General features: G+C 35.7%; 1 protein-coding gene across 1 annotated transcript in view; it reads right to left on the minus strand.

Annotated features, from left to right (window-relative positions):
• Nucleotides 1-2,730: 2,730 nt before the first annotated feature.
• Nucleotides 2,731-23,110, minus strand: part of SNTG1 (syntrophin gamma 1) — a 166,621-nt gene continuing 146,241 nt past the window's right edge. The window contains exons 16-17 of the mRNA XM_054189470.1: nt 12,393-12,503; nt 2,731-2,889 (exon numbers count right to left, since the gene is read on the minus strand). Of these exons, the coding sequence (XP_054045445.1) occupies nt 2,731-2,889; nt 12,393-12,503 (270 nt within the window). The remainder of the gene's footprint in view (nt 2,890-12,392; nt 12,504-23,110) is intronic.

Below are 23,110 nucleotides of genomic sequence, written 5' to 3' on the forward strand. Positions count from 1 at the left end.
CCTTGATGAACACAGCAGTTCTACAATCAGAATATGTGACAGACAGGATACCCCGGTAGAGTCTCAAAAGTTTATGTCATTACCTCCGTTCTGCACAAGGAACATTTTTTTAACAAATTTTTGCGGGGTGGTGGGGGGGGATGCTTTCATATCACGGAATCCCTTAATTTACAGCAATTTGCAATAACATACTTTTTGGGTTGGGTAAATGTGACGTTCTTTAGGCAGATTAAACAAGGTCCCTTAAACAACTCTTGGTTTCAGTGGTACGACTGTGCACATAACATGAACGGTTGAAGGAAAGACTTTCAACTGGCAGCTGATGAGTTTTAGATTCTGCTATTAGCAGCAGAAAATTTACCGAGGTGTTCGCACATGCCAGCACTGTGATAGCTGAATGCCACAGCAACGCACTAAAATTTGGAAGGAGGTGATTCCGGAGCAGATTCAGAGAACTGTCATTAACAGATATCGGGCTCCTGTTTTCAGCGCTGTCACTGCTCTGTCAAAACTTGTTTCCAGTATATGCTTTCTTGACAAGGACGGTGCCTGAGTTACCACCGTTAAACCCCTTAGACTGTTGTAGCTTTGGATTCAAAATATCTGGTGTTTCTACTCTCTCGGGAACAAACTCAAGATCCCACGGACAGCCATGGTAGTTTTATGTGTCATTCGGAGACCAGGATGTGACCCTCTTATTTAGGGACAATTAATATAAACAAAGACATGATGATGACTATGAAAATGTTGGATTTTGATGACACTTAAAGAATTTAATAGCTGAATTACGACATCATTCCATTGTATTTAGCATGGAAAATAAATGTGTAACCCTTGGCGATGTACTAGTAGAGAAGTAAGTGTGTACTGAAAGTCATTTGAAAGTGATAAGCGTCCCCAAAAAATATACTTTCAAATTATTTGGAACTAGTATCAAGTGATCAGCTATATTTCAAGGCAAGGATACTCTCACAGACATAAATACAAATACTTCTACTGCAAAGCAAAAAAGAAAGAGACATGATTTTCCCCTACAGTTCATTCATCTTTTTTTTCCTGCCTTGTATTTTTGAATTGTTCCCATTTTGAAAAAGCTTTTCTCTAGCTTCACTTTTGAAGTTTTAATTATGTTCATATGTAGACAGGGATGTGACAGAATTAGTCTTTCTGCTAAACAAGGCAGATAGTGTCCATAACCCTTATGTGCTATGTGCTTCTATAACAAGTTAAAGTGGGAAAAAAAAAAAAGAAAAAAAAAAACAAACAAGTTTTGATTTCAATACAATAAACAGAATCCCCACAAAGTAATATTTAAAATGTTATGTACACGCTGTAGCTGCACTAGCTGTTCTTCCTGCAGTTTTTTAGGTTCTCTTATCCTGTCTGGCAAAAAAAGTCCCTCACCATTTCTGTTGTTTCAGGTATATCCCACGCATACTCCCACCATTTTTCCATCTTCACTGATGTATGTAATAGCACAAAATTAAATTATTTTGCAAAATGATATTTAAATAAAGTTATTCATTTAAAATTTACAAGTCCCTCAGATTTCATCATTAAATGACACTCTGAAACTAGTATGTGGTCCAGAGTGATGTAATATTCTTAACGTACAAAGATATTATGCATTCTGTCATCTGTTCTTTATAAGTTATTTAATTTATTCCTGTCTTTTACTAACAATATATATAAAAAAGAAATTATTAAGAATCCAAAGGGTGGACTCATTTTTCAAGAATAATGTAGAATGTCTATTTTGTTGAGAGCCTGAGGGGAACAGAGTTCCTACTTATGATGTGAAATCAAGGTTAAACATGGAAACAATGTATTAAGCAGATTGTTTCTGAAACACATTCAACAGCTAAGTCTTGTGAACAAAGACTATTAGACTGACAGAATTTAATTCTTGACAAAAAAAAAAGGAGGAAGAAAATAGTAGACATGATATTTTATGCACTTGCACTTAACTTGTGATTAAAATGAAATTCATTTTGTATTATTTTTACTTGAGGAAGAGGGACTTACTCATGGAAAGGTGTTTTGCTTTTTGTGGCTGGCTTTTTTTTTTTTTTAGGTATCAGTCCAATATGGCTATATCTTTGTTGTTGTTATTGTTAGACTGAAAGAACAAAATACAAAAGGTAGCATGACTCCATGTATGGACACAAGTATGGATTTACAACAGTGCTTAAAGTGCTTTCTTATTTGAGGAGATACTTACACAAATGCCTTTTCATGCTTATCTCCTTGTCACCATGTACTATATGCTTGTTGCTTGCTCTTATGTCAGTTATAATATAATGATAGGGTATTAAGTTCATACTCAGAATTTAGTATATCGTCATAAAAAACATCTGAAAACAGGAAAATGACAATTCTATTTGTGTATTATTACAGCAATTTGAAAATTTTATTAAATACTGAAGTGCTTCATTTCGTCATTTATTCCTTTGCTTCCAGTGTTGCTTAAAGCACTATGTAAGTACAAATAGATCATACTAAAAGCATATCCATCCTATTCTGGGGTTTCGACTAGTTTTATTTACTGATGTCTTGCAGAACAGAGATGAATTTATGATCCCACGTGACCATTTATCTGCTGATGCTGCAAGATGTCTTGCCTCCAGGATTGGTTTCCACGTATATGGTTCACCAAAGGTCTACATCTTATGAATATATTTATACATTGTTATGTCTTGTTGTTAAGTGGCAGTGCCGTAATGCAAGATGTCAAGTAGTATACTTTAATTTGCCAGTACCAGAAGTTGTGGGAGCAGCAGAAGCTGTGGCTTGACTGCCTACATACAAAGGGTCCAAACAAGCCACTTTGGCTGCAAAGAATGAGTGGATACAGTGAAGGACCGCAAACAGGTTGGAAAACTCCAGCTCCTGGAAGTGAAAACAAAAAGATTAAACATGAAACAAAAGAACACCTCACGAACATATATGCAGGAATGGACCACTATTCAAATAGCAATAATTTTAATAGTTTGATGTAATTCTGCTAATGTGCCTGACAATTCTCCATTATAGCCACTTAGACATTGAACCATTCCCATTCAGTAAATAATTGTTTGGAGCCTAAGATGGACAAATTTCTGAGTTAATTGTCTCCATAGAAATATGAGATCCTACTGGCTAAAGGGGAAGGAAAGGGACACCACATAATAAGTTTTTATTGACTCAGATTAATACAAATCTGTCACTTTTGCAGGTTAATTTAGCTAGAAATTAAATGACTGCACCATAACTGTCTACGCATCTCTGGACTACTACTGTATACCAAATGTGCCCACAAAGATCAATAACATTGAGTTCCACATATATTATATTTGTTCATCACATCACCTCACACTGGTAGCTATTATCTTACTTATGGTGATTCTCTATTTAAGAAAAAAAAAACAAAAAAATTCAAAAATTGCTACCATCACAGTTATATTCTGGATCTGTTCTCATTGAAAGGGTATTATTGGACTGAAGAAAAAGGACTAGATTCTGTGTTTTAAACTTATCAGCAATACTAGACAATTTCTACTTCAATTTACACTTCTTTATAGCTCCTCAGCATGTGATTAGACTACCTGGGACTCTTTTAGACACCACTACAGAGGAAATAAATGAAAACTACATTTTTTCACATAAATTTGCTCCATTGTGTCTAATTGACTTTATCTAATCAAGTTTTTTTTTAGCTTATCTTCAGTATGTGTTTTTGGAGTTGGCATTTAATCAATAAATATATGTTGCATTTGAAAGCAAATATTGAGGTATTTGAATACATGTATGTGCAGGGATGGTGGTGCAGAGTTACTATCTTTCTGCTTTGGGTCACTGCCTATACAGATTTCTTCACTGTAACATGAAGCCAGTAACAGGTATCTGTGGTATATTCTATTTGTCTTTCTGTCCAGCACTGGTGTTTCCAGGCTATGTAGTGCTGAGGGTTTTGCTTTTTTGTTTAGAAGAATATTGATAATGTTGTAAATTCAACAAAAATTGCTAAATCTCTCAGAATGACATTAACCTGCAATTTTCTGCCTCTTGAGATTTCCTGGAAGATGTTGTTTCATGTAATTCATGGAGACCTTTACAAATCCCTCATGTGCAAGGGGGAACAACTGCCTGACAGCAGACAGCTGCGTGTGCGGAGTGTCCAGCGATGTACTGAATGGGTGGAGCTTTGTTCAGCTCTCTTGCAACCTGAGCAGATGTCCTTCAGATGCGCTCAGAAATGAATTTACAACGTCCCATGAGCTGCTTTAAACTCCCCTAACTACCAATTCTCAATAAAGAAGATAAAGTTTACGCCAAGTTTCACAAACCTGCCATCTGTGTCCATTTAAAAAAATCTGTTTAGAGCCATTCTCATTTTTAAACACTGTGAGAAGGGCAATTTTATTACTATGCCAAAGGTCTTTTTCTTCCCTCAAATTTCAAAATAAGAAAAATTATCATAGATAGGAACACAATGGAAATTCAAAGATGAGGAAACAAGGAATTATGGAAGCTATTTCAGAATAAGAAATATCAGTCATTCAAATTAAGTTACTTTTCAGTCAACTCCTTCTTATTAACATTATTCCTCCTTCTGGTACTATAAAAATAAAATTGATGCTTAAGGTGAGAGAATAAATATTTAGTAGAACAGTGAAATATTCGTAATATCAATTCCATGTGTTATCTGTAGAAAGACTACATTTGGCCCTATGTCTCAACAGGATAAGGCTATTAAAACTAATATTACCATTTGAGAATTGTTCGAGTCAATTAGATAACCCTACTAGCTGAAAGTTCTTACTGTTATAATCACAGCTACTGGACACTGAATTTTCACAGTGCATTAGTACAATTATTATGCATTAGTACAATTATCACCAACAGTTATCACAGGTGTTTCTACAACAGTAACACACTGGAAAGATCCATTGCTCAATGGACCTTCAAGGAAAGAACACAGCCTCTGAAGGTTCCACTGGATTACTATTATTGATAGCAATGATGATGCAACACAGACATTGTCTTGACTGCAAAGATGAGCACTAAGAAGTCAGCAAACACTAGATTACTATTTGCCACGAAACGTTATTCCTATTTCAATGTCGACATGCATATTTAACTGGAAATTAAAGCAATGTGAAGCACAGTAAACTGACTGATATATGGTGAGTACATACAGGCCTGATTAACGTCTGCAGCTCAGTTCACAGGAGCCTGATTGATGGGAACGTGATCTACCAAGAAAAACACTTTTCTGGCAGATTAGCATAATAACAAGAAGGCTTAGTGAACAGATAAGACTTCACGTAGAGCTGCTGACAGACAAAACATTCCCTCCCTTCTGCTGAGAACTTGCACTTTTAGCTGCCCATGGGTCTCCACTACTGCCAGCAGATGGAGGGGAACCCCCACCCTTTTGTGCACACCTAGCCACCCCTGGTTGTTTTCATATATACTTTGTCATTAGTCATCCTCTTGTCTGAATACATTTTTATCTAGGCAGGGTATTGTGTATTGCACACCCAGCTTCAGATGGAGTTTCAAATAAACAAACAGGCAATCCCTAAGAAACCCGAAGAAATATGCAGTGAAGCCATTAAAGTTGCTACCAGAAGGGAAAATCAAATGCTCTGAATCCCCAAAAAACAAAGAAATCCAAACTTAAGCCACAGCTACTTGTCCATGCCCAATTACACAAACTACTACTATTCCGATTTCCAGACTGTTGTATGTACACCTCACCTAAGACCCTACTCTCCTAGGCATATCAGTGGACCCTCTGGTCTTCAAAATGTCTTTCTAAACTATCTCTTGATCAAACTACTCTCACCCTACGTTGCTGTCATTATACCAGACATTGCCAGATTATTAAACTGAACATTCACAGTTTCTGCTGAGGACAATGTAAGTGGGCAGGTATGTGAGAAAGATGTAGCCATTGAGCATGGTCAGAAGTGTTTGGGAAGTCTAGTAACCTTTCACAAAGAAAAACTGGATTGAAAGGACAGAGATGGAAAGAGAAACCAGAAAGACAGTGCCCCCAGATGAAAAAAATCCCCACTCTTATTGCATTATATTAATGATACGACTACATAAACAATACACATACAAAATCAAGCAATTGTAAGTTTGTAAATACTCATGATCTGGTTAGAAAAAAATATTATCTTTCATCCATATATAAACTGCTGATATGAGAAGATATTTGTTCTTTCATCAAATGTGGTGTTACATGGTCATAGAATCTGATCTAAAATAAATATTAAACAGACAATCCATGTGCAAGACATGGGGAAACTAAAAATTAAGTCACACAAACGTGCACAGGTCAGAAATCTGACCTCAGAATGCAGTCACTGCAATTGAGCAATCACTTTGTAAAAATCCTAAGGATGCATACTTAAAAACCATATAAAGATGATATTCTAAATTTGAAGAGCACTGTGAGGCTCACAGAAAAACCCTCAAGGCTAAGAACAAGGATTAATTTAAATTTTATTTTGGAGAATCTACTTAAAATGAGCAGAAATGTCAGCCTGGAAAACGGTGCAAGCATCCATCAAGACACCTTGCAACACTTGAAAGGGAGCATTTTGTTCACATTACAACAGCAGTAACGCAGGCTATTTGTCTTATTTTAGATTAGGTTTCTATACAAGATAATTTCAAGTACAAAATGAATTGGCATTACTATTAAGGTAGTATAAATTAATTAATAAGTATTAATGCTACATCCTTGAAGTTACACTCTTTCCTTTTCTGATACCATATTTCTGCCCTCTTCTGTTCTCCATATTCAAATAGGCAAAGAAAACTGACGGTATCTTTATCTTGATGTGCTGATTTTTGTATTCACTTCGGTTTTGTAACACTCAGCTTGTGGGTTCAGCTGGTCGGTGAACAAAAGCTAACCTGATGCAGCGCAGCTCTGTGACCTTGCCTGAGTTTTTCTGACAAAACTGTTGAGCTGCGAAAAAGCCCTGCAAGTTGAGAAAGGTGAAAGCACAGACCGAAGTGTAGATTTTGAGTTATACATATGTTTTCCAAGGCACAGAAACTCTCATTTCACAGAAATTACTGATTGGTGCGTTTGCTTACAGAATTCAAATGGAAATTGCATGTAATAAGAAAAACAGTGATGATGTTGATTTTTATACACATTATACACATTACATACTCCGACGTTTGGGAGCACGTATATATATACACACACACATATATACACACACATACATATACACACATATATATACGTGCGTGTGTATATATATATATCTCGAAACAGGATCTCTCACAGATTTAAGATACTCTTCATTTTTGTAAGAAAAATATAAAGCAGTTTCTATTGCAGTGGTCCATTACTTAGCCAGGTAAAATTAAAGAGCACAGCACACTGAGTTTATTACAGTCCTGAGATTGCGTTAGCCTCTGGAAGCTGTTGTGATACTGGAGAGACACTATGGATCATTACACTGTAGCTAAACAAATAGGTAAATAGATAGGTAACTAAGCGAAGGTTCCTAAGTGAATCCCTCTGTGTCTTACAGATGAGGCGAAAGCTTTGCCCTTCTGTGCTTGGTTTTTTCAACCCACCCCCAACAGCTCAGTAAGAACAAAGGAGAGGGACACGTAGGCTCCACACTCTGCCAAGCCGACAGCTCTATTTTGTAGCTCTCAGTCAGAAAAATTTTGTCTGACTGTGCAAACTTGTGCAATATCTCCTGCTGAGTGACAGCTGGGAAATAACCTACAGATTGGAAAGTCTAAGGTGTATCAGTGATTAATGTTGCCCCTAAGTGGTTTTCTTCTCAGAAACCACTTAGACCTTGCCTTAGAGCCCTTCAAAGTTAGGTGTTTGCATCCAGGCACCCTGACATGGACCCACTGGTGTGACCTATGGTAATTACGGTTCAGATTTTTGTCACTGGAATTGCTTAAATCTACAAGGAAACACTTCTTTTATACTACTCTATATATCTTTACAGTAATATATTACTTACAGAGAAGCCAAACAAAAGCATCAACATAAAATCTCTACAGGTAAAAAAGGCAGTATTTTAACAATATCTGAGAGAATAATGCAAATGTTTAAATATCTTAAATTACTTTCAAACTGAAAAGAAGTAAACCTGGTGAAACTGTAAGTAAATCCATAGCACATGTTGTATGTCTCAAAGCATGCCATTTTGAATTTTGTTACATCAGGCATGAAGCACATTATAAAAGAATTTTGACAGCATTATAAAAATATTCAGTTATTCTGTGTCACTGAAAGTCTGTCACTTAGGAATATGAACTCTGGTGGCAAGCGTGTTTCTCAAGAAAAAAAAAGGGGACTGATAAATGGATGTGGTTCTGCATTTTTTCTCAAAAAGTATTTTTCCTATATTCTTCTAACATTAACAGTGATATCTCCGTATATTCCACCAGAATACAGAGGAGATACTGGATAATTATGAAGACAGTATGGCTAAAATTTAAATGGTGGTGCAGAATTATTTTTTTCCAAGCAATGTCCATCTACAAGTCTGAATATATTTTTAGAATAATAATAAATTTATCAAAATTTTGGATCAAAACTCAATAGGTAAGCACTCTGACACTCTTAATTCTCTAGATAATGAGTAAGTGTTCTAAAGCTAACGGATATTATCACACAGATACAACATGCCATAATCACACACACATTGGGATAGCATGAGAGAGACAAAATGTGCAGCATTGTAAAGGAAGGAAGACAGGAAGCATTTTGGATTTTGATAACTCATATTTTTACAGGAAGGAATTATATAGAATCATAGAATCATTTAGGTTGGAAAAGACCTTTAAGATCATTGAGTCCAACCGTAAACGTAACACTGTCAAGTCCACCACTAAACAATGGCTTTTAAATACCTACAGGAATGGTGACTCAACTACTCCCCTGGGCAGCCTGTTCCAATGCTTCATAACCCATTCCATGAATAAATGTTTCCTAATATCCAATCTAAACGTCCTCTGCTGCAACTTGAGGTCATTTCCTCTTGTCCTGTCGCCTGTTATTTCGGAGAAGAGACTGACCCCCACCTGGCTACAACCTCCTTTCAGGTAGTTGGAGAGAGTGATAAGGTCTCCCCTCAGTCTCCTTTTCTCCAGGCTAAACAAACCCAGTTCCCTCAGCTGTGCCTCATAAGACTTGTTCTCTGGGCCCCTCACCACCTTCATTGCCCTTCTCTGGACACACTCCAGCACCTCAATGTCTTTCTTGTAGTGAGGGGCCCAAAACTGGACACAGTACTCAAGGTGTGGCCTCACCAGTGCCAAGTACGGGAGGGTGATCGGTTCCCTGGTCCTGCTTGCCACACTATTCCTGATACAGGTCAGGATGCTATTGGCTTTCTTGGCCACCTGGGCACAATGCCAGCTCATATTCAGCCAGCTGTTAACCATGTTGAAAGCAATATTATTTAAAAAGAAATCAAACAACAAGAACACCCACCACCCCAGCACCCATGGCCAGACCACCTCACATTTGCAGGGAGTAACTGAATTATAAGGCATTAAATATGTTAACACATTCCACCAGTGCCATAGCTGAAAGTCAGAGATGGAGGAAAGCAAACCTTGGAGGCAAGAAAAGCAGTAGTCTCAGATTGGGTATGCATATGCCATAGCAGGTTCTGCATAGAGTATGTTAGTGTTAATGACAAAGGGGAAAAAAGCACTCTCAGTTCTAGTGACTCTCTTAAGCTGTATCAAAGCCATGTCTTTCTTCTACATTACTGGTTGGGAACATAGAAGTGAAGAGCCCTAATATGTTGGGAGATGGCTCCTCAGATTTTTGGTTTTGTTCTTGGCTGTGAGCTCTCATTTCACTATATTCTGATTATTCCCTGTTTAAAATAACTGGCAAAAAAAATTATCTTCATGTAAAGAAAATGTTACGTTCTCTTTCCCCTTATAACAGTGGGTCTCCACGCCATCTGAAGCACCGAGCTGCATTTAACAGGTGATGATAGCTGTGGCCATGAATATTCATCACAACCTTTAACAGATGTTTTACAAAATTCACATCATCTGATTCCAAATGAAGCCTGCATACAGTATGCATTTCTGAAAATCTGATTAACATTTCCTAATGACTCAGGAGTTCCCCAAATAGCTATACCTCTAACTCTGCAATGCTACTTAAGTCCAAAATATAGAGGTTTGATTGTTCCACCTCCTCTCATGCTGAATAGTGATTTAAATCCATTAAAGGTTTAAAGGATACAGAAGGGGCCTATCCATAGAATTTTAAACTAACCAAAGTTGAAAAAATATGATCCAAGAATCTTCACATTCATTTTATAGCCACATTTATCTATATTTCTTAGTCTAAGCAACATATTTCATACATAAACAAATTGAAATGGATAGAAGTGCTCATTACAAATGCTGTAGCACTTCCAAAGACAACATAATCTGACAATTTTTTACCATGATATAACTGATACGCTTTGATCACCAAGAAAATGAATTAAAAATAACAAATTTTTATTTCCAAATTAGTCAATGTGAAAGTTTAAATTTATAATGAAGAGAAGCAACCAAGGAACATGACAACATATTAATAAGCATGCTAGCAAGTTTGTATAACATTCTTCCTTCATAAGGCAGAAGGTAGAATGTCTACCTTGCTAAAAGGTAGAAAGATGAAAATTGCTATAAATAAAGCTATACTCAATTTGAGTGGGAATAAAAATAGGTATGATAAAGGTACCGGGATACCTCTGAGTATAACCTCCGCGGCTTATAAAATGATAAGCATGAAAGATTTAATTTAAAACACAAAACCATTTTGATGAAAACTATTTTTCTTCTTCAAAATCTAGATTTCATACTTTGTTTTTAATTTTTTTAATCTAATTTAGTATAAAAAATACATTGTAGTTTTATTGAAAAAAAAGAATCACTGTCCCATTCTTGGATTCCTATGAAATTTCTTTAGTCCTACAATCATTTTTTAATACAATAACAATAGCAGACAGATATTAGAAAAATAATGATGAGTTTCATCCTTCAGCTGTACTTAGGAGCATGATAAAATTTTCTAATTATTTGCTTAAGGGAAAATTATCCTCACAACATTAGGTTGTTGTTATGTTTTCTTATTAGCGATTAAAAGAAATCCTGTACTATTAAAAAAATTTCTGAAGAAAATTGGAAGTAAGAAAACATTTATCTTTGAGATATATCAGAACATGAAGGTATTGAAAGCCATGCTTTGCCACATTTCATTGCTGTTGATTTAATGGGAGCTTTTACATACATACATACATACATACATTGTATTGAGTACAACATTTAAAATCAAGTAAATAGTTGTTTGGTAGAAAATAATTAATCCCAAATGTAAGCGACATGCAGGAAAGAAAAATAGCTGCTTAATGTCGCTATTTGCATTTAAACAACTGCCCCCGATACAATGTCTTTTTTGGTTGCATACTTTATTATGATATCCATATTTAGCTCTTTCAGACAACAATTTAGTTAACCATTCCCTTTTTGCTCACAGAACCGTATTGTTATCACATTCATTCAGCAATTTTCTGTCTGACACGATCAGGCAAAATGGTATAGCAAATGCTTCAAAAGCAAGGCTTAAAAGTAGCCAAGAAAACAGTCTTCAGTTTTACACAAAAAATGGGTTTCTAGTCAAAAAGACCTTTGATTCAGACTCTAAGGCAATTCCAGTTATCAAAGATCCTGAGAGATCACTTCTCACACACAGTGGGACAGTAAATGTCCTATTCTTAAAAGACAGAAATAAAACTAAGCCTAAATCTCTCAGGCTTACTGTTTTCCTAAATTAACTCTTGAATCAAAAGCACAACTGAAAAGACAACTTTTCTGATTTTGAATTAGACACAGACACAAAACTTCAGTCTTGTAAGGGAACTTTTTTTCTCTGAGAAATAAAAACAGATTTTAGACCTTTGCTGTTTTTTTTTTTCCCCCAGATTGACTTAAAGATATATTTTGCACCATTTCTTCATGATATGAGTATAGGTGAAAAACAAGGCATTCAAACTCTCAGCCAACTTTATCAAAATGATAGAGAGGAGAGCTGGCAAACGTGCCCAAAACCATATACAGCGAGTCCTAGTTTTTATTATTTTTCAATGTAATTACACCTTTCAAAAAACTTTAAGCTAGCAAAAATCCAAGCAATTGATTCAGTTTTCTTTTCTTTGAATTTCTTTCACTTTCTTTGCATTCTTTGTACATTACTTTGTATATCTTTGTACATACTTTGGACATTAATATTTCCAAGTAATTTTGTTTAATTTACTCCTCTGTTCCCCTAGCTGCTTTGGTAAGTGCTTTTAATGTACATTGCCTTTATAAAACAAACAATGTATTGCTTTTACCTTTGCTTCAATTTGTTTAGTATCTTGGTTTTGGAACAAAAATTTGATTTTGCTCTTCCCGTCGTCTGAAGAACCTTTCAGCTGGGAAAACTTGTACCTCCAAAGTACAGCCTAGAGGAAGAAAAAGAAACACAAAAAAACCATACACAAGCAAGTTAGTGTAGTTCTCATTGAAAATTCCATTAAAAACAGTGGGTCTCCACCCAAGGGAATTTTTAACCCTTCTATGGTACATAATTAAATCAATTGAGCAACATGTGATTTGATGTCCCTTTCATCACATGGATGTATTATACTTCAGAAGTGTATAATTCAGATCAGTCAGACTACATTTGTGAAAATTACTCTGAAATTCCTTTGTCTATATTTAATCCTGATTAAACAAATAAAGAAGATTAGCAAATTCATTGTCATGGCAAAAAAACAAAGATATTTTTCCACTGACTATCTGTGGATTCCTTAATCCATCTGAAGGGATAACCTGTCATAGAAGTCCTCACTTTTTCTTTCCACAGTAAAAAATCTAGTTGTATTAACATAAAGGGCATATCAAATTAAAAACAAATATCTATTTGTAAATGATGAAATAAAAAAGGAAACCCTGTAATGAGAACTTATTTTGAGTTTACTTATGAAAGCTCTAATAAGGAATTTGAGCAGACCATTAATTCTAAGCATATCAGTGGCCTTCCAAGGAATTATATTACAAATAATATTGTGTCTTGTTAAAAAGAAAGACAGATTGCTCTACAGAATAAACATGCAATTAATAAAATTTACAGCTGGCTAGAAAAACATCTTTTTTATATATCTAATGTGTATTTATGCAGAAGAAAGTACATTTCAAATTTTTGGTTGCATACTTTATTATGATATCCATATTTAGCTGTACATTTAGAAATGTACACTTTAGAAAGTACATTTCAAACTACTTTGCTTAAAAGTGGAAAAGAGCTATTTTTTATTGTCTTTTCAGCCTCATTTAAAGATATCCCCCCACACCCTCCAGATATTTTTAAGCACTAACATTTTTCATTGTGATTTCAGTAGTATTTCACATAATTATAAGGTCATTCTCACTCACATTGTGCTGTCACTTTGAGGAGACATTAATTTCACATGCATCGGACAACACAGAAACTTAAGGCAAGGAGTATTGTTTCATTTTCTTTTGTCTAAGGGTTTGTAAATGACTTCCCCTTAGTGGCATAGGATAACACTGCCATTGGTGCCCTTTGTCTGTATCTATGAATGGTTTAGTATCTACTTGAAATTAAATCGAATATGAGGGAGGTCTTTAACTGTCCTAAATCTATGCAGGTCCCTTTGCTTCAGGATGTGTTGTTCTCTTCATGTTAATGACTGGAAAAATCTCTAACCTGCACCAAGATAAATAAAGTTAACTGTGTTTGTGGTAGTAACATGAAGAGGGAAAAACCCAAAAGGACAGTATCATAAGTGCGCACAGTACACGAAGCAAGTGCTAGAAGTATTTTCCCCAAAATTGTCTCTCTATATTTGCCACTCCCAGATAAAAAAAAAAAAAACCAACCCTAATCTCAGCAGAACTCATTCTCTGTGTGTATGTGACAGGTAAACTCCTATGTACCATAAACAGAGTTAAGGACATTCTGTTTCAGATAAACTAGAGGAATTTGGCCATTTATGTGAAACTATATCATATTTGTTTCAGATGATGTCCTCCTGAGCCCACCAATCTATGCTAGAGAAAATAAAATAACTTCACTCAGCTCTATGTGCAATTCCTTTCATCTTGTTTGATCAATGATGTTTACTTATATCCTGTAGATAGTGAGTCAAAAAAAAACCAAAACAAAACAAAATAGCCCAGTATACCATTCAGGTGGCCATACTTCCTACCTACATTGTAAACTCCTTTTTTTACAGCTGTACGTAACATGACAAATCTTGTCAGAAGATCAAGACAATTGCCTTTCTGCAGGAACAGCAAATCTATTTAAGCATGTCATTTCCTGGATGAGAAATTTAAAGGGCATTGATGGTCTCTTTATCTCAGGAGAACAACAATGAAAGAAACAAGCTATCTCTTTTTCTTTCTTTCTCTTTCAAGCTCATCTTTCTCTTCTCTGCTGATGTATGGGGAGGCCAGGAGAGAGGTGCAGTAGTAAAAAGGACCCTTAGATAGGCGGGCAAAATCCCAGGGTACCTGGCCTTATTCCCAATCAGATTGAGTTCAAGTGAAGATGAAGGATGTGTAGAACTGCAGTCCTTGGGCATTTCCCATGCAGTTTTGCCACTCACTTCATTCCCGCTAAGAGGAAAGAGAATGCCACTCACACAAAACCACTGGCATGATTCAAGAACATACTTCAGTTTATGCGTAACGTTGGTTTTGGAGAGCCCTACTTACCAATGGCTCTTACTTAAGTACATTGCAAAATCAGGTCTACAGCGTGGCGGGGACAAAATCCTTCTTGAGACTAATCGCAGCAAGACTGCACTTCTTCCATCAGGGTATCAAAACAAGTTCCTAGAACTGACAGTTCAACAGCACACTTCATAGAGACTATTAAACACTCTTTGTCTAATGTGTAAGGAATAAAAATGCATTTGACAATGCATGAAATGATCCCCAAATGAAAGAACTATCTGTTTCTTTTGAATGATCTTTAACAAATTGCACACATTTTTTCCCAAAGATGTCCACATGAAGGAGGGTTCTTTTTGCAAAAATAAGAGTGGGGAAATGTTGTGAGTTTTAAGTTATTAAGTCAGGAATACAAAGTATTTCAAACATTCAAGGTAGTCAACTTGGTTGCTTTTGTTCTAGAGAATTTCTGAGTAACAGTTCCTTCACCCTAGTTTGAACTGGGATGAATACTGGTTCACTCTGATACACTCTGGATGTGTCTACACTTCAACGTACCACACTACAGTAGGAGTGTAACAACTGGCTTAAACTAGATGTCCAAATTCTAAATAGCTAAAATTGGGTGAATTAGTTAAGCATATGCCCAGTAAGACCCATTTAATACCTTGCCTCACCAGAAGCTGAAGTGCTGCCCTGTATAGCCAGAACTTCATGTTTTGCATGTGCAGCAGATACACAAGATGATGCAGAACGTGGTGACCAGCAGTCAAATCACTGTCTTAAAATACAGTATCTTGGGGATCTCTGTGTTACTTCCTCATGTGGTTTCATATGTTTTGGGTGGGTTTTTTTCTTTTCATTTTTATTACTGCAAAATGCATAAGCAGTGAACAGGGACCAGACATATCCTTTTTCAATGACTACCTCATAGTGCCAAAGTAGAAAGGAGAAGCAAGACCTACTCACCTAAGCACCCAGTTTCACACAGATAGGTAGCTACAGCAGTGACATAAACACATGAGAGAGACAGTTTCACATGTTATCTTTCATGTTCCTATGTGTTGACTTCAGTGTCACGGTGCACGCTGTGGTGACTGTTCTGAATTTTAATTTTAAAGGTTAATTCTCCTGCATTAGGAATAGGCACCCTTGGGTAATCTATATTGCTGTCAAAGCCAGGTGAATGATTTTTTCATGTTTTTGAACACTGCAGTTCCTCAGAACTATTTATTGAATGCTTGCCTCAGAGAGTTAACATAGGTTGATAAAATTATGTACAAATATATATATTTATTTATGTGTAGATTGACTTCTAAGCAATAAGTACATTTGTAAAACACGTTGGCTTTTTCACAAATTGCTAAAAACCTAAACGTGTGTCATATAAATTATTCCTAAATCAGTTTTTATGAATTATGAAAAATAAGCAGAAGTACTTACTGGTTTGAAGGTAAGAGTGTTACTGAGCTCAACACTCTATAATACATTCTGATAGGGCTTCTTTAAGTTAATAAAAGCAGCTTGTTCTCTTCAATTGCTTTCCTTGTATAATCCTCAGTAACTGCTTAACCTGCATCACTGAGAATATTTTACTGGACTATATATGGCACTTTTAGGAAGCAGTAAAATTTCATTTACCCTAAAATAGATTGGACAGGTGGACCAGGTGGCAATTCCTTTTAAAGCAAAAATTGCAACAAAATTCAAAAAGATTCTGTAGTATATCAGCTACTCGTGAGGACCCTGACCCTGAGACACTTCTCAAGTTGAGGGACAGAACCTTATCATGGCTTGATGGAACACCAAGATGAGAACTCAGTATGCAGTACTTATTGCCTTTAAAAGGGAATTCTCAATCCATGAGTAGAGACACAACTTGTGAATATCAGCAAACAGTCCAATTTAGAAACTGGGAACCAAGGTAATAGCATATACTGAAAATACCACCATCTTCACAATTTGCTTACTTGCAGCGCGGTCATGGAAAATCTGACATAGTTAATCCAAGTTTTGAGAAATGCACTGTAAGAGGACAATCTCATTGTAAAAATACTGTATGTATCATGCATAACATTGAAAACAACTAGTAAGATAAAAACCCTTTTCCCAGTTATTATTCAGAGATCGCTTAGGCTGCTTTTTTCATTTTATACCATTTAATAAAATTAACTTCAAAGAACACCAGAATGCAATGCAAACAAATAAACAGTGCAGACAAGCTGACAAATTAGATTTAAGACTTCTCTTGACATGCTATTAAATTATTTTAATATGAAATCATCAAAAAGTGAAGTCCTGTCTCACTGAAATTAATAGGATTTTTTTTCCTTTGACATATCTGGGATCAAGATTCTCCCCCAATACTTCTTAATGAGAAATATTTTATTTATAAATAATCATCTAGGACTCATTTGTTCTAGTCTTTGTAACCAAATTACTGCCTATTATCTTCTGCTAGTGTTATTTTGAATTACCCACGGATGCTCTCTGCCTGCATATTTTTATTTTATAGATGGGACATAAATGCAATACATAAACAGCACATGGAAAAAAAGCTAGTGACTTCAGTACCTGTAATACTTTGCTGCTGTTTCCCACAGTCAAACAAATGAAGAAAATTATATTGCTTCTATTCTTAGCACAAGAGCTAAATCGAGAGCACGCATTCTGCAAGGGACCTAAGAAAATGTTTTCACATTCATATCATATGTCACTTTGCTACTCATTCCCATCATTTCAGAATCCTAGACTAAAGTACATACAATTTTGATGAGATGTCATCAAACAAAATCACTTTCTATCTAGATAATGGTATGAGAAAAGTGGGAATGCATCACAATTACCTTAGTTTCAGGTATGACTGAGCATTGGGTAGGGTTTTTGTTTTGTTTTGGGTCAAGGAGCTTGATTCACCCTAAACAGAGGCTGGATTACCAAACAAACACAGAATAAATAGGTGTGTCTGTCTTTTTACCTACCATACTCTAAGAAATAAGCATATCTATCTGAGTCCCTGATTACTCCATGGCTCTGTGATAACTATATGATTTAGCAAGGATATACAGGGCATTTTGCATTTGCACTAGGAAAGAAAAGCTGTATTTCATCAACATGAGAGTCTCCAACCAGAACAGAATTAATATGTGTCCTATGGCTTCAGTGATGAACTACCTTCAATTTATTATTAAACAGTCTTGCCTCTTCTATATTGGATTATGCACTGTGGACCAATTCTGTTCTTGCAAAAAGACCATTTACACTTAATGATTTGTGAAATAGTGTTCACACCACATACTGCAACGGCATCATTTCACCTGCCAGTGTACATCACCAGATACAGGTTTTCTCTATACTTTCTATTGACATGGATCATACAGGTTTTATTATGTAACAGAAAAAGTAGGATGCTTGGAAAAAAATTTAAAGAGCCTGTCAGTGTTTTATAATGATTAGACAGCTACATCTCAGACCACCTGTAGATGGTGCAGTAAATAAGGAAACCATCTTTATTAAGGAAAAGATGTCAGAGGTGTCAGAGGTCAGTTTTCAGATATTAGTTTCAGCACATCCCTTTGCTGTCTTTTTCATCGCACCTTCCAAAACCTGTAGCTGTACTTTTTCAACATTGCCTCTTTCTTTTCTTGATACTCAGACTGATTAAATCATTCTTCTGTTTAGCTTTTTAAAGCAATTTTTTATACTACATATATTATGGAACATGCTAAATTTCAATGGACACCTTTCGAGCTAATGTTGTTTGTCATCTGACTAAAATAACTGATACTCCTACAAGTCAAACTAAATCAGGAGAGATGCTTTGCAGGTCCTTATTTTCAAGAATAAAGGTAATTTGGTCTTCGGGCACCTGGGATACACCTTAGTTTGGCTCTTTGTCTTATACCTAATTGAGAAAGATTGCATTCTTGCAAAGTGACACTTTGTCCGTACTGATAGCAGCAGTAGGGAACTGAGTAGGATTAAGATCTTGTTCATGCTCAGTTCTACTGTGTTACCAATCTCTGGAGAGTGTCTTGCTACAAAAGAATTATGGTACAAGGCAATTTCCTTTGTCAACTGCCATGGCTTTATAACTGAAAAGGGGAAGACAGGGGAGGACACAGAGGATAAAGAACAAAAATGAGACAAAGGAAAAAAGCAAGAAAGTCAGCCCTAATAAAATGACTCTTCTTATCCATTACTGAAGCTACAATGAATGTTAAAAGACTAGAGTTTATCTTCTTAGTACTGATGGATAACCTACCAACATTTGCTTTTGGCCACGGTACATAAGACTGTACGGACCACGCTTGATGGCTTATATTAAAGTTATAGTAGCTATTTGTTCAACATCTCCATTTCTAAACATGGAATAAATATTTGTTCACAAGAGTTACATTACTAAATCTCCACCTTGAAGTGCGCCTGGTTTCCTTCTGCCTTCTTTATTACTAAACTTAGGATATCAAAGGGTTTTTTTACATGCTGTTTTATTTTAATATGCTGTATGTGTATTAGCTGCATGAAGAGACAGACCTTAAGGTATGTATCCCTGGAAAACATGGAGTTTTTTCCTAAAGAAATTAAGAGGAATTCTGTTCTATGTTATTTAGTAGCCTTTCAGTATCAAAAACAAATTAAAGATATTTGCAATGCTATTTACTGTTTACAGTGTATACTCTGATGAAGTGTGCAAGGTGTCTGTGAGAGAACGGATGACAGGTACACTGAACTTAGTTGATATGCACCTCGTGGGCCATTATGGAGCCTTTTCTACTTCGTTTTAGCATCACCATATAATTCAGCAGCACTTTAATTTACTTTCAGTCCTATGAGGGATGATTTTTTTCTCTTCTGACAAATATATATTTTTGGCTGCTGCTTTAATAAGCAGTAAATGTGATGGAGTACAGACATAGCACTTTGCACAGGCAGGTACATTGCAATGTACACTCACATAGCCACATACATATATTATTTGTACAATGTGCAAATATGCCCATTATAGAAAACAATTTTAATGAATATGTCAGTATAAACAGAAACCTGTATAACATTCATATGTCTATGTATATACACCCATACACTTGAGGAGTAGACAATTTTTTTGTTAGAAGCATGTTAAAAATAAGTTATTGAGTGCCACTTCAGTAAGTAGTTTTATACATTGGATCATTGTCAGAATAGGAGTTAGATGAACTTCTGCACTCTTCTTGTTATGCTTTTTAATCTAACAGTCTCCATCCTTAATTCTTATGGTAGCTACACTGGCTGCAAAACCTTCTTTATAAATGCTTATCATAATAACTGTGTATGTCCATAATTGTCCACAGCAAAGTTATATTTACTCATTAAAACACTGATGTCTATATACTAGCTAATTTTAGACAAATATAGGACCTGAATTGATGTGCTGTAATTGTTCAGGACTTGGGAAAAGGGTGTTCCCCAGTAGACGTTGGTACACAATCCTGCAAAAAGACCTAGAGTAAAATTTGGTTTATGACTTCTAACACCTGCAACAGAACTTTTTGCATCTTTTTATAATTTTCATAATTAAAAAACAATATTATTTAGCATCTAAAACATCTCAAAAGAAAAATTGTGTCTGGAGTAGATGCTGTATACTAAGACGCAAAGATTAAGTAAATTGACTTTTAGTAGACCACCAGCAAGGAAGAAAGAGTGAAGTTCAGTAAGAGGATGTTATTTAGCATCCTGTATTTCAAATAATGCTAGTCAAATTGCATTAAAGCTGGTGGACATTTTTTGAAGAAGCGTCTGGTGGAAGACATGCTGTAGGGACACTCACTAATGATCACATCTGAACTTCTATGTACGCCAGCACTGGAGGCAAGTGGCCTTTTCACTCCAGGTATATCACTACTGCAAATGAAGGACTACCTGAAAGAAATTAATCACAGCCAAACATTTGCCAACGTCTGCTTGGTCTGTGTGTGGCAGCTCTCTTTCAAACTATACATCGCTAATAAAAAAAAAAAAAAAAAGATGACATCTTGCAGAAGAACAAGAGCACAAGTATACATTTTACTACTTTTTAATGTGCAGGGAAAGAAGTTCTTTTGTGTCTATAATTTGGTAGTTTACAAACTGTTTAGGTGAATTACAAAATTATTTTCTGAGATTTTGGAAGAATCTGATTTAACGAGGGAGTCTTAAAAACTGTTCATTCTCCTTTCAGGAAATCACAATGTTGTTTTATAAAGCAACACACCAAATGCTCTAAATGATAAACTACTGTTGGCTTTATGAGATATCAGTCAGAAAATGAGTAAGAGAACACAGGGGATATGCAGCAGAAACGGCTATGATTTATGCCAGTGCTGTTATAATCACATCACAGTAGAGATTTGTTCTAAGAACTCAGTTTAATACTTTGTGTAGTCATATTTGTCATAGGTGTGTGCAGACATATAAACAATGTTTTTATCGAACTATGATGTGTTTGACTTGAAATACAGTTAGCACAGATGACAGTTTTTGACCACTAATTTCGACTTACATAGTTGAATATTATATAAAGATTAAATGACAGTAAACAAGGAAAAAAACCACACAGGTCTACAAGTATTTTGTCTGGAAACCATAAGCATAATGACAGTCATTACCCTCTATAAACGCGTTCATGAGCATTGGTAGTGAGTTTTGGTTTTAGAGCATTTGTGAAATTTCGACTGCAATTTGTCAGGCACGTTGGAAAAAAAATTTATTCACTTGAAATGTAAGATGGAAAAAACAATTTAAATATTGTTTCATTGCTTAAACAACTTGAATATTGGAATAACTTGGCTTCACTTCAGTTTATTAGTGATTTTTCACTATAAGAAATAGTTCACAGTCAATTCAGTAGCGATTAAGAAAGGAAACTTAAAATACCATGAGCACAGTGTTAAATGTAAAATAGAAATTGCCTGAAGATTTACTGAAAACCCCACCACATCAAAATATAAGATAGGACTTCTCAGGTGTCCTCAGAAAATACTACCTGAGCTTCATCTTCTGGGAAACATGGAAATGTCATAAATAAATAGTAATTTAAAAATTAATTATATTCCTTAGGTCTGTACTTCAAGTACTTGTCCAGGACTCCCTTTGAATTCATTAAAAGATTTTGCGTCTGCAGTGTTATTCTGGCAGACATGAGAGATGGACTGAATGAATTATCTGACATTGAACTCTGAAGTCTGTAGAATATGGCTTCAAGTTAAGCTTTATCCAAAAGAAGTGGTTGAATTTGGTATGATTAGTGGCAAAATTGTAGACGTGAATATGTACAAGAAAGACATGGACCTGTCAGGGTGGGTCCAGAGGAAGACAGCAAAATGATCAAAGGGATGGAATACCTCTCCTGTGAAGAAAGGATGAGAAAGTTGAGGTTCTTCAGCCTGAGGAAGAGAAGGCTCCGGGGAGACCTTATAGCAGCCTTCCAGTACTTAAAGAGGGCTTAAAAGAAAGACAGAGAGACTTTTTACCAAGGCCCACAGTGACGGGACAGGGGGCAATGTTTTTAAACTAAAAGACCATAGGTTTAAATCGGACATAAGGAATAAATTTTTTATGATGAGAGTGGTGAGATACTGGAACAGGTTGCCCTGAGAAGTTGTGGATGTCCCATCATTGGAAGTGGGAAGATAATAGTTTGTACTGATTTTTGAGATAATCGATTGTAAAAATTCATATAATTTGTAAATAATGAGATGTAAATATTTTTTTCATTAACAACGTGACGTTTTAAATAGCAGGTTTGTCTTTAATATTGAGGTTTTTAATTAATGTGACAATTGCAGGGACTTTTGCACAGTCTTAATGCACAAATTTATATGTAAAAATCAATAATATATAGATAAGTCAAATTTTATTCATGTCTTCCTTGTCCTGGAAACTGTTTTCCATTTTTCATTATTCTCTCAGATCTTTCTTGGAAAAGAGATTTTGAACCCCTGCTTCAGATGAACTCCTTCATTAGGTAGAGAAATAATACTTTTCCTTACGTGACTAAACAATTCTAGTTTATTTTTTTAAGTTTATGTAATTAAGGACAGGCTGAGAGAGTTGGTGTTGTTCAGTCTGGAGAAGAGAAGGCTCAGGCAAGACCTTATTGTGACCTTTCAGAACTTAAAGGGGGTGTACAGGAGAGATGGGGACAAACTTCTTAGCAGAGCCTGTTGTGATAGGACATGCAGTAATGGTTTTAATCTAAAAGAGGGTAGATTTAGACTAAATATAAGGAAAAAATTTTTAACAATGAGGGTGGTGAAACACTGTCATAGGTTGCCCAGAGAGGTGGTAGATGCGCTGTCCCTGGAAACCAAGGGGTTTGGACAGGGTTGGACAGGGTTCTGAGCAA

This window comes from Rissa tridactyla, chromosome 2 (genome assembly GCF_028500815.1).
Source record: "Rissa tridactyla isolate bRisTri1 chromosome 2, bRisTri1.patW.cur.20221130, whole genome shotgun sequence".
Lineage (NCBI taxonomy): Eukaryota > Metazoa > Chordata > Aves > Charadriiformes > Laridae > Rissa > Rissa tridactyla.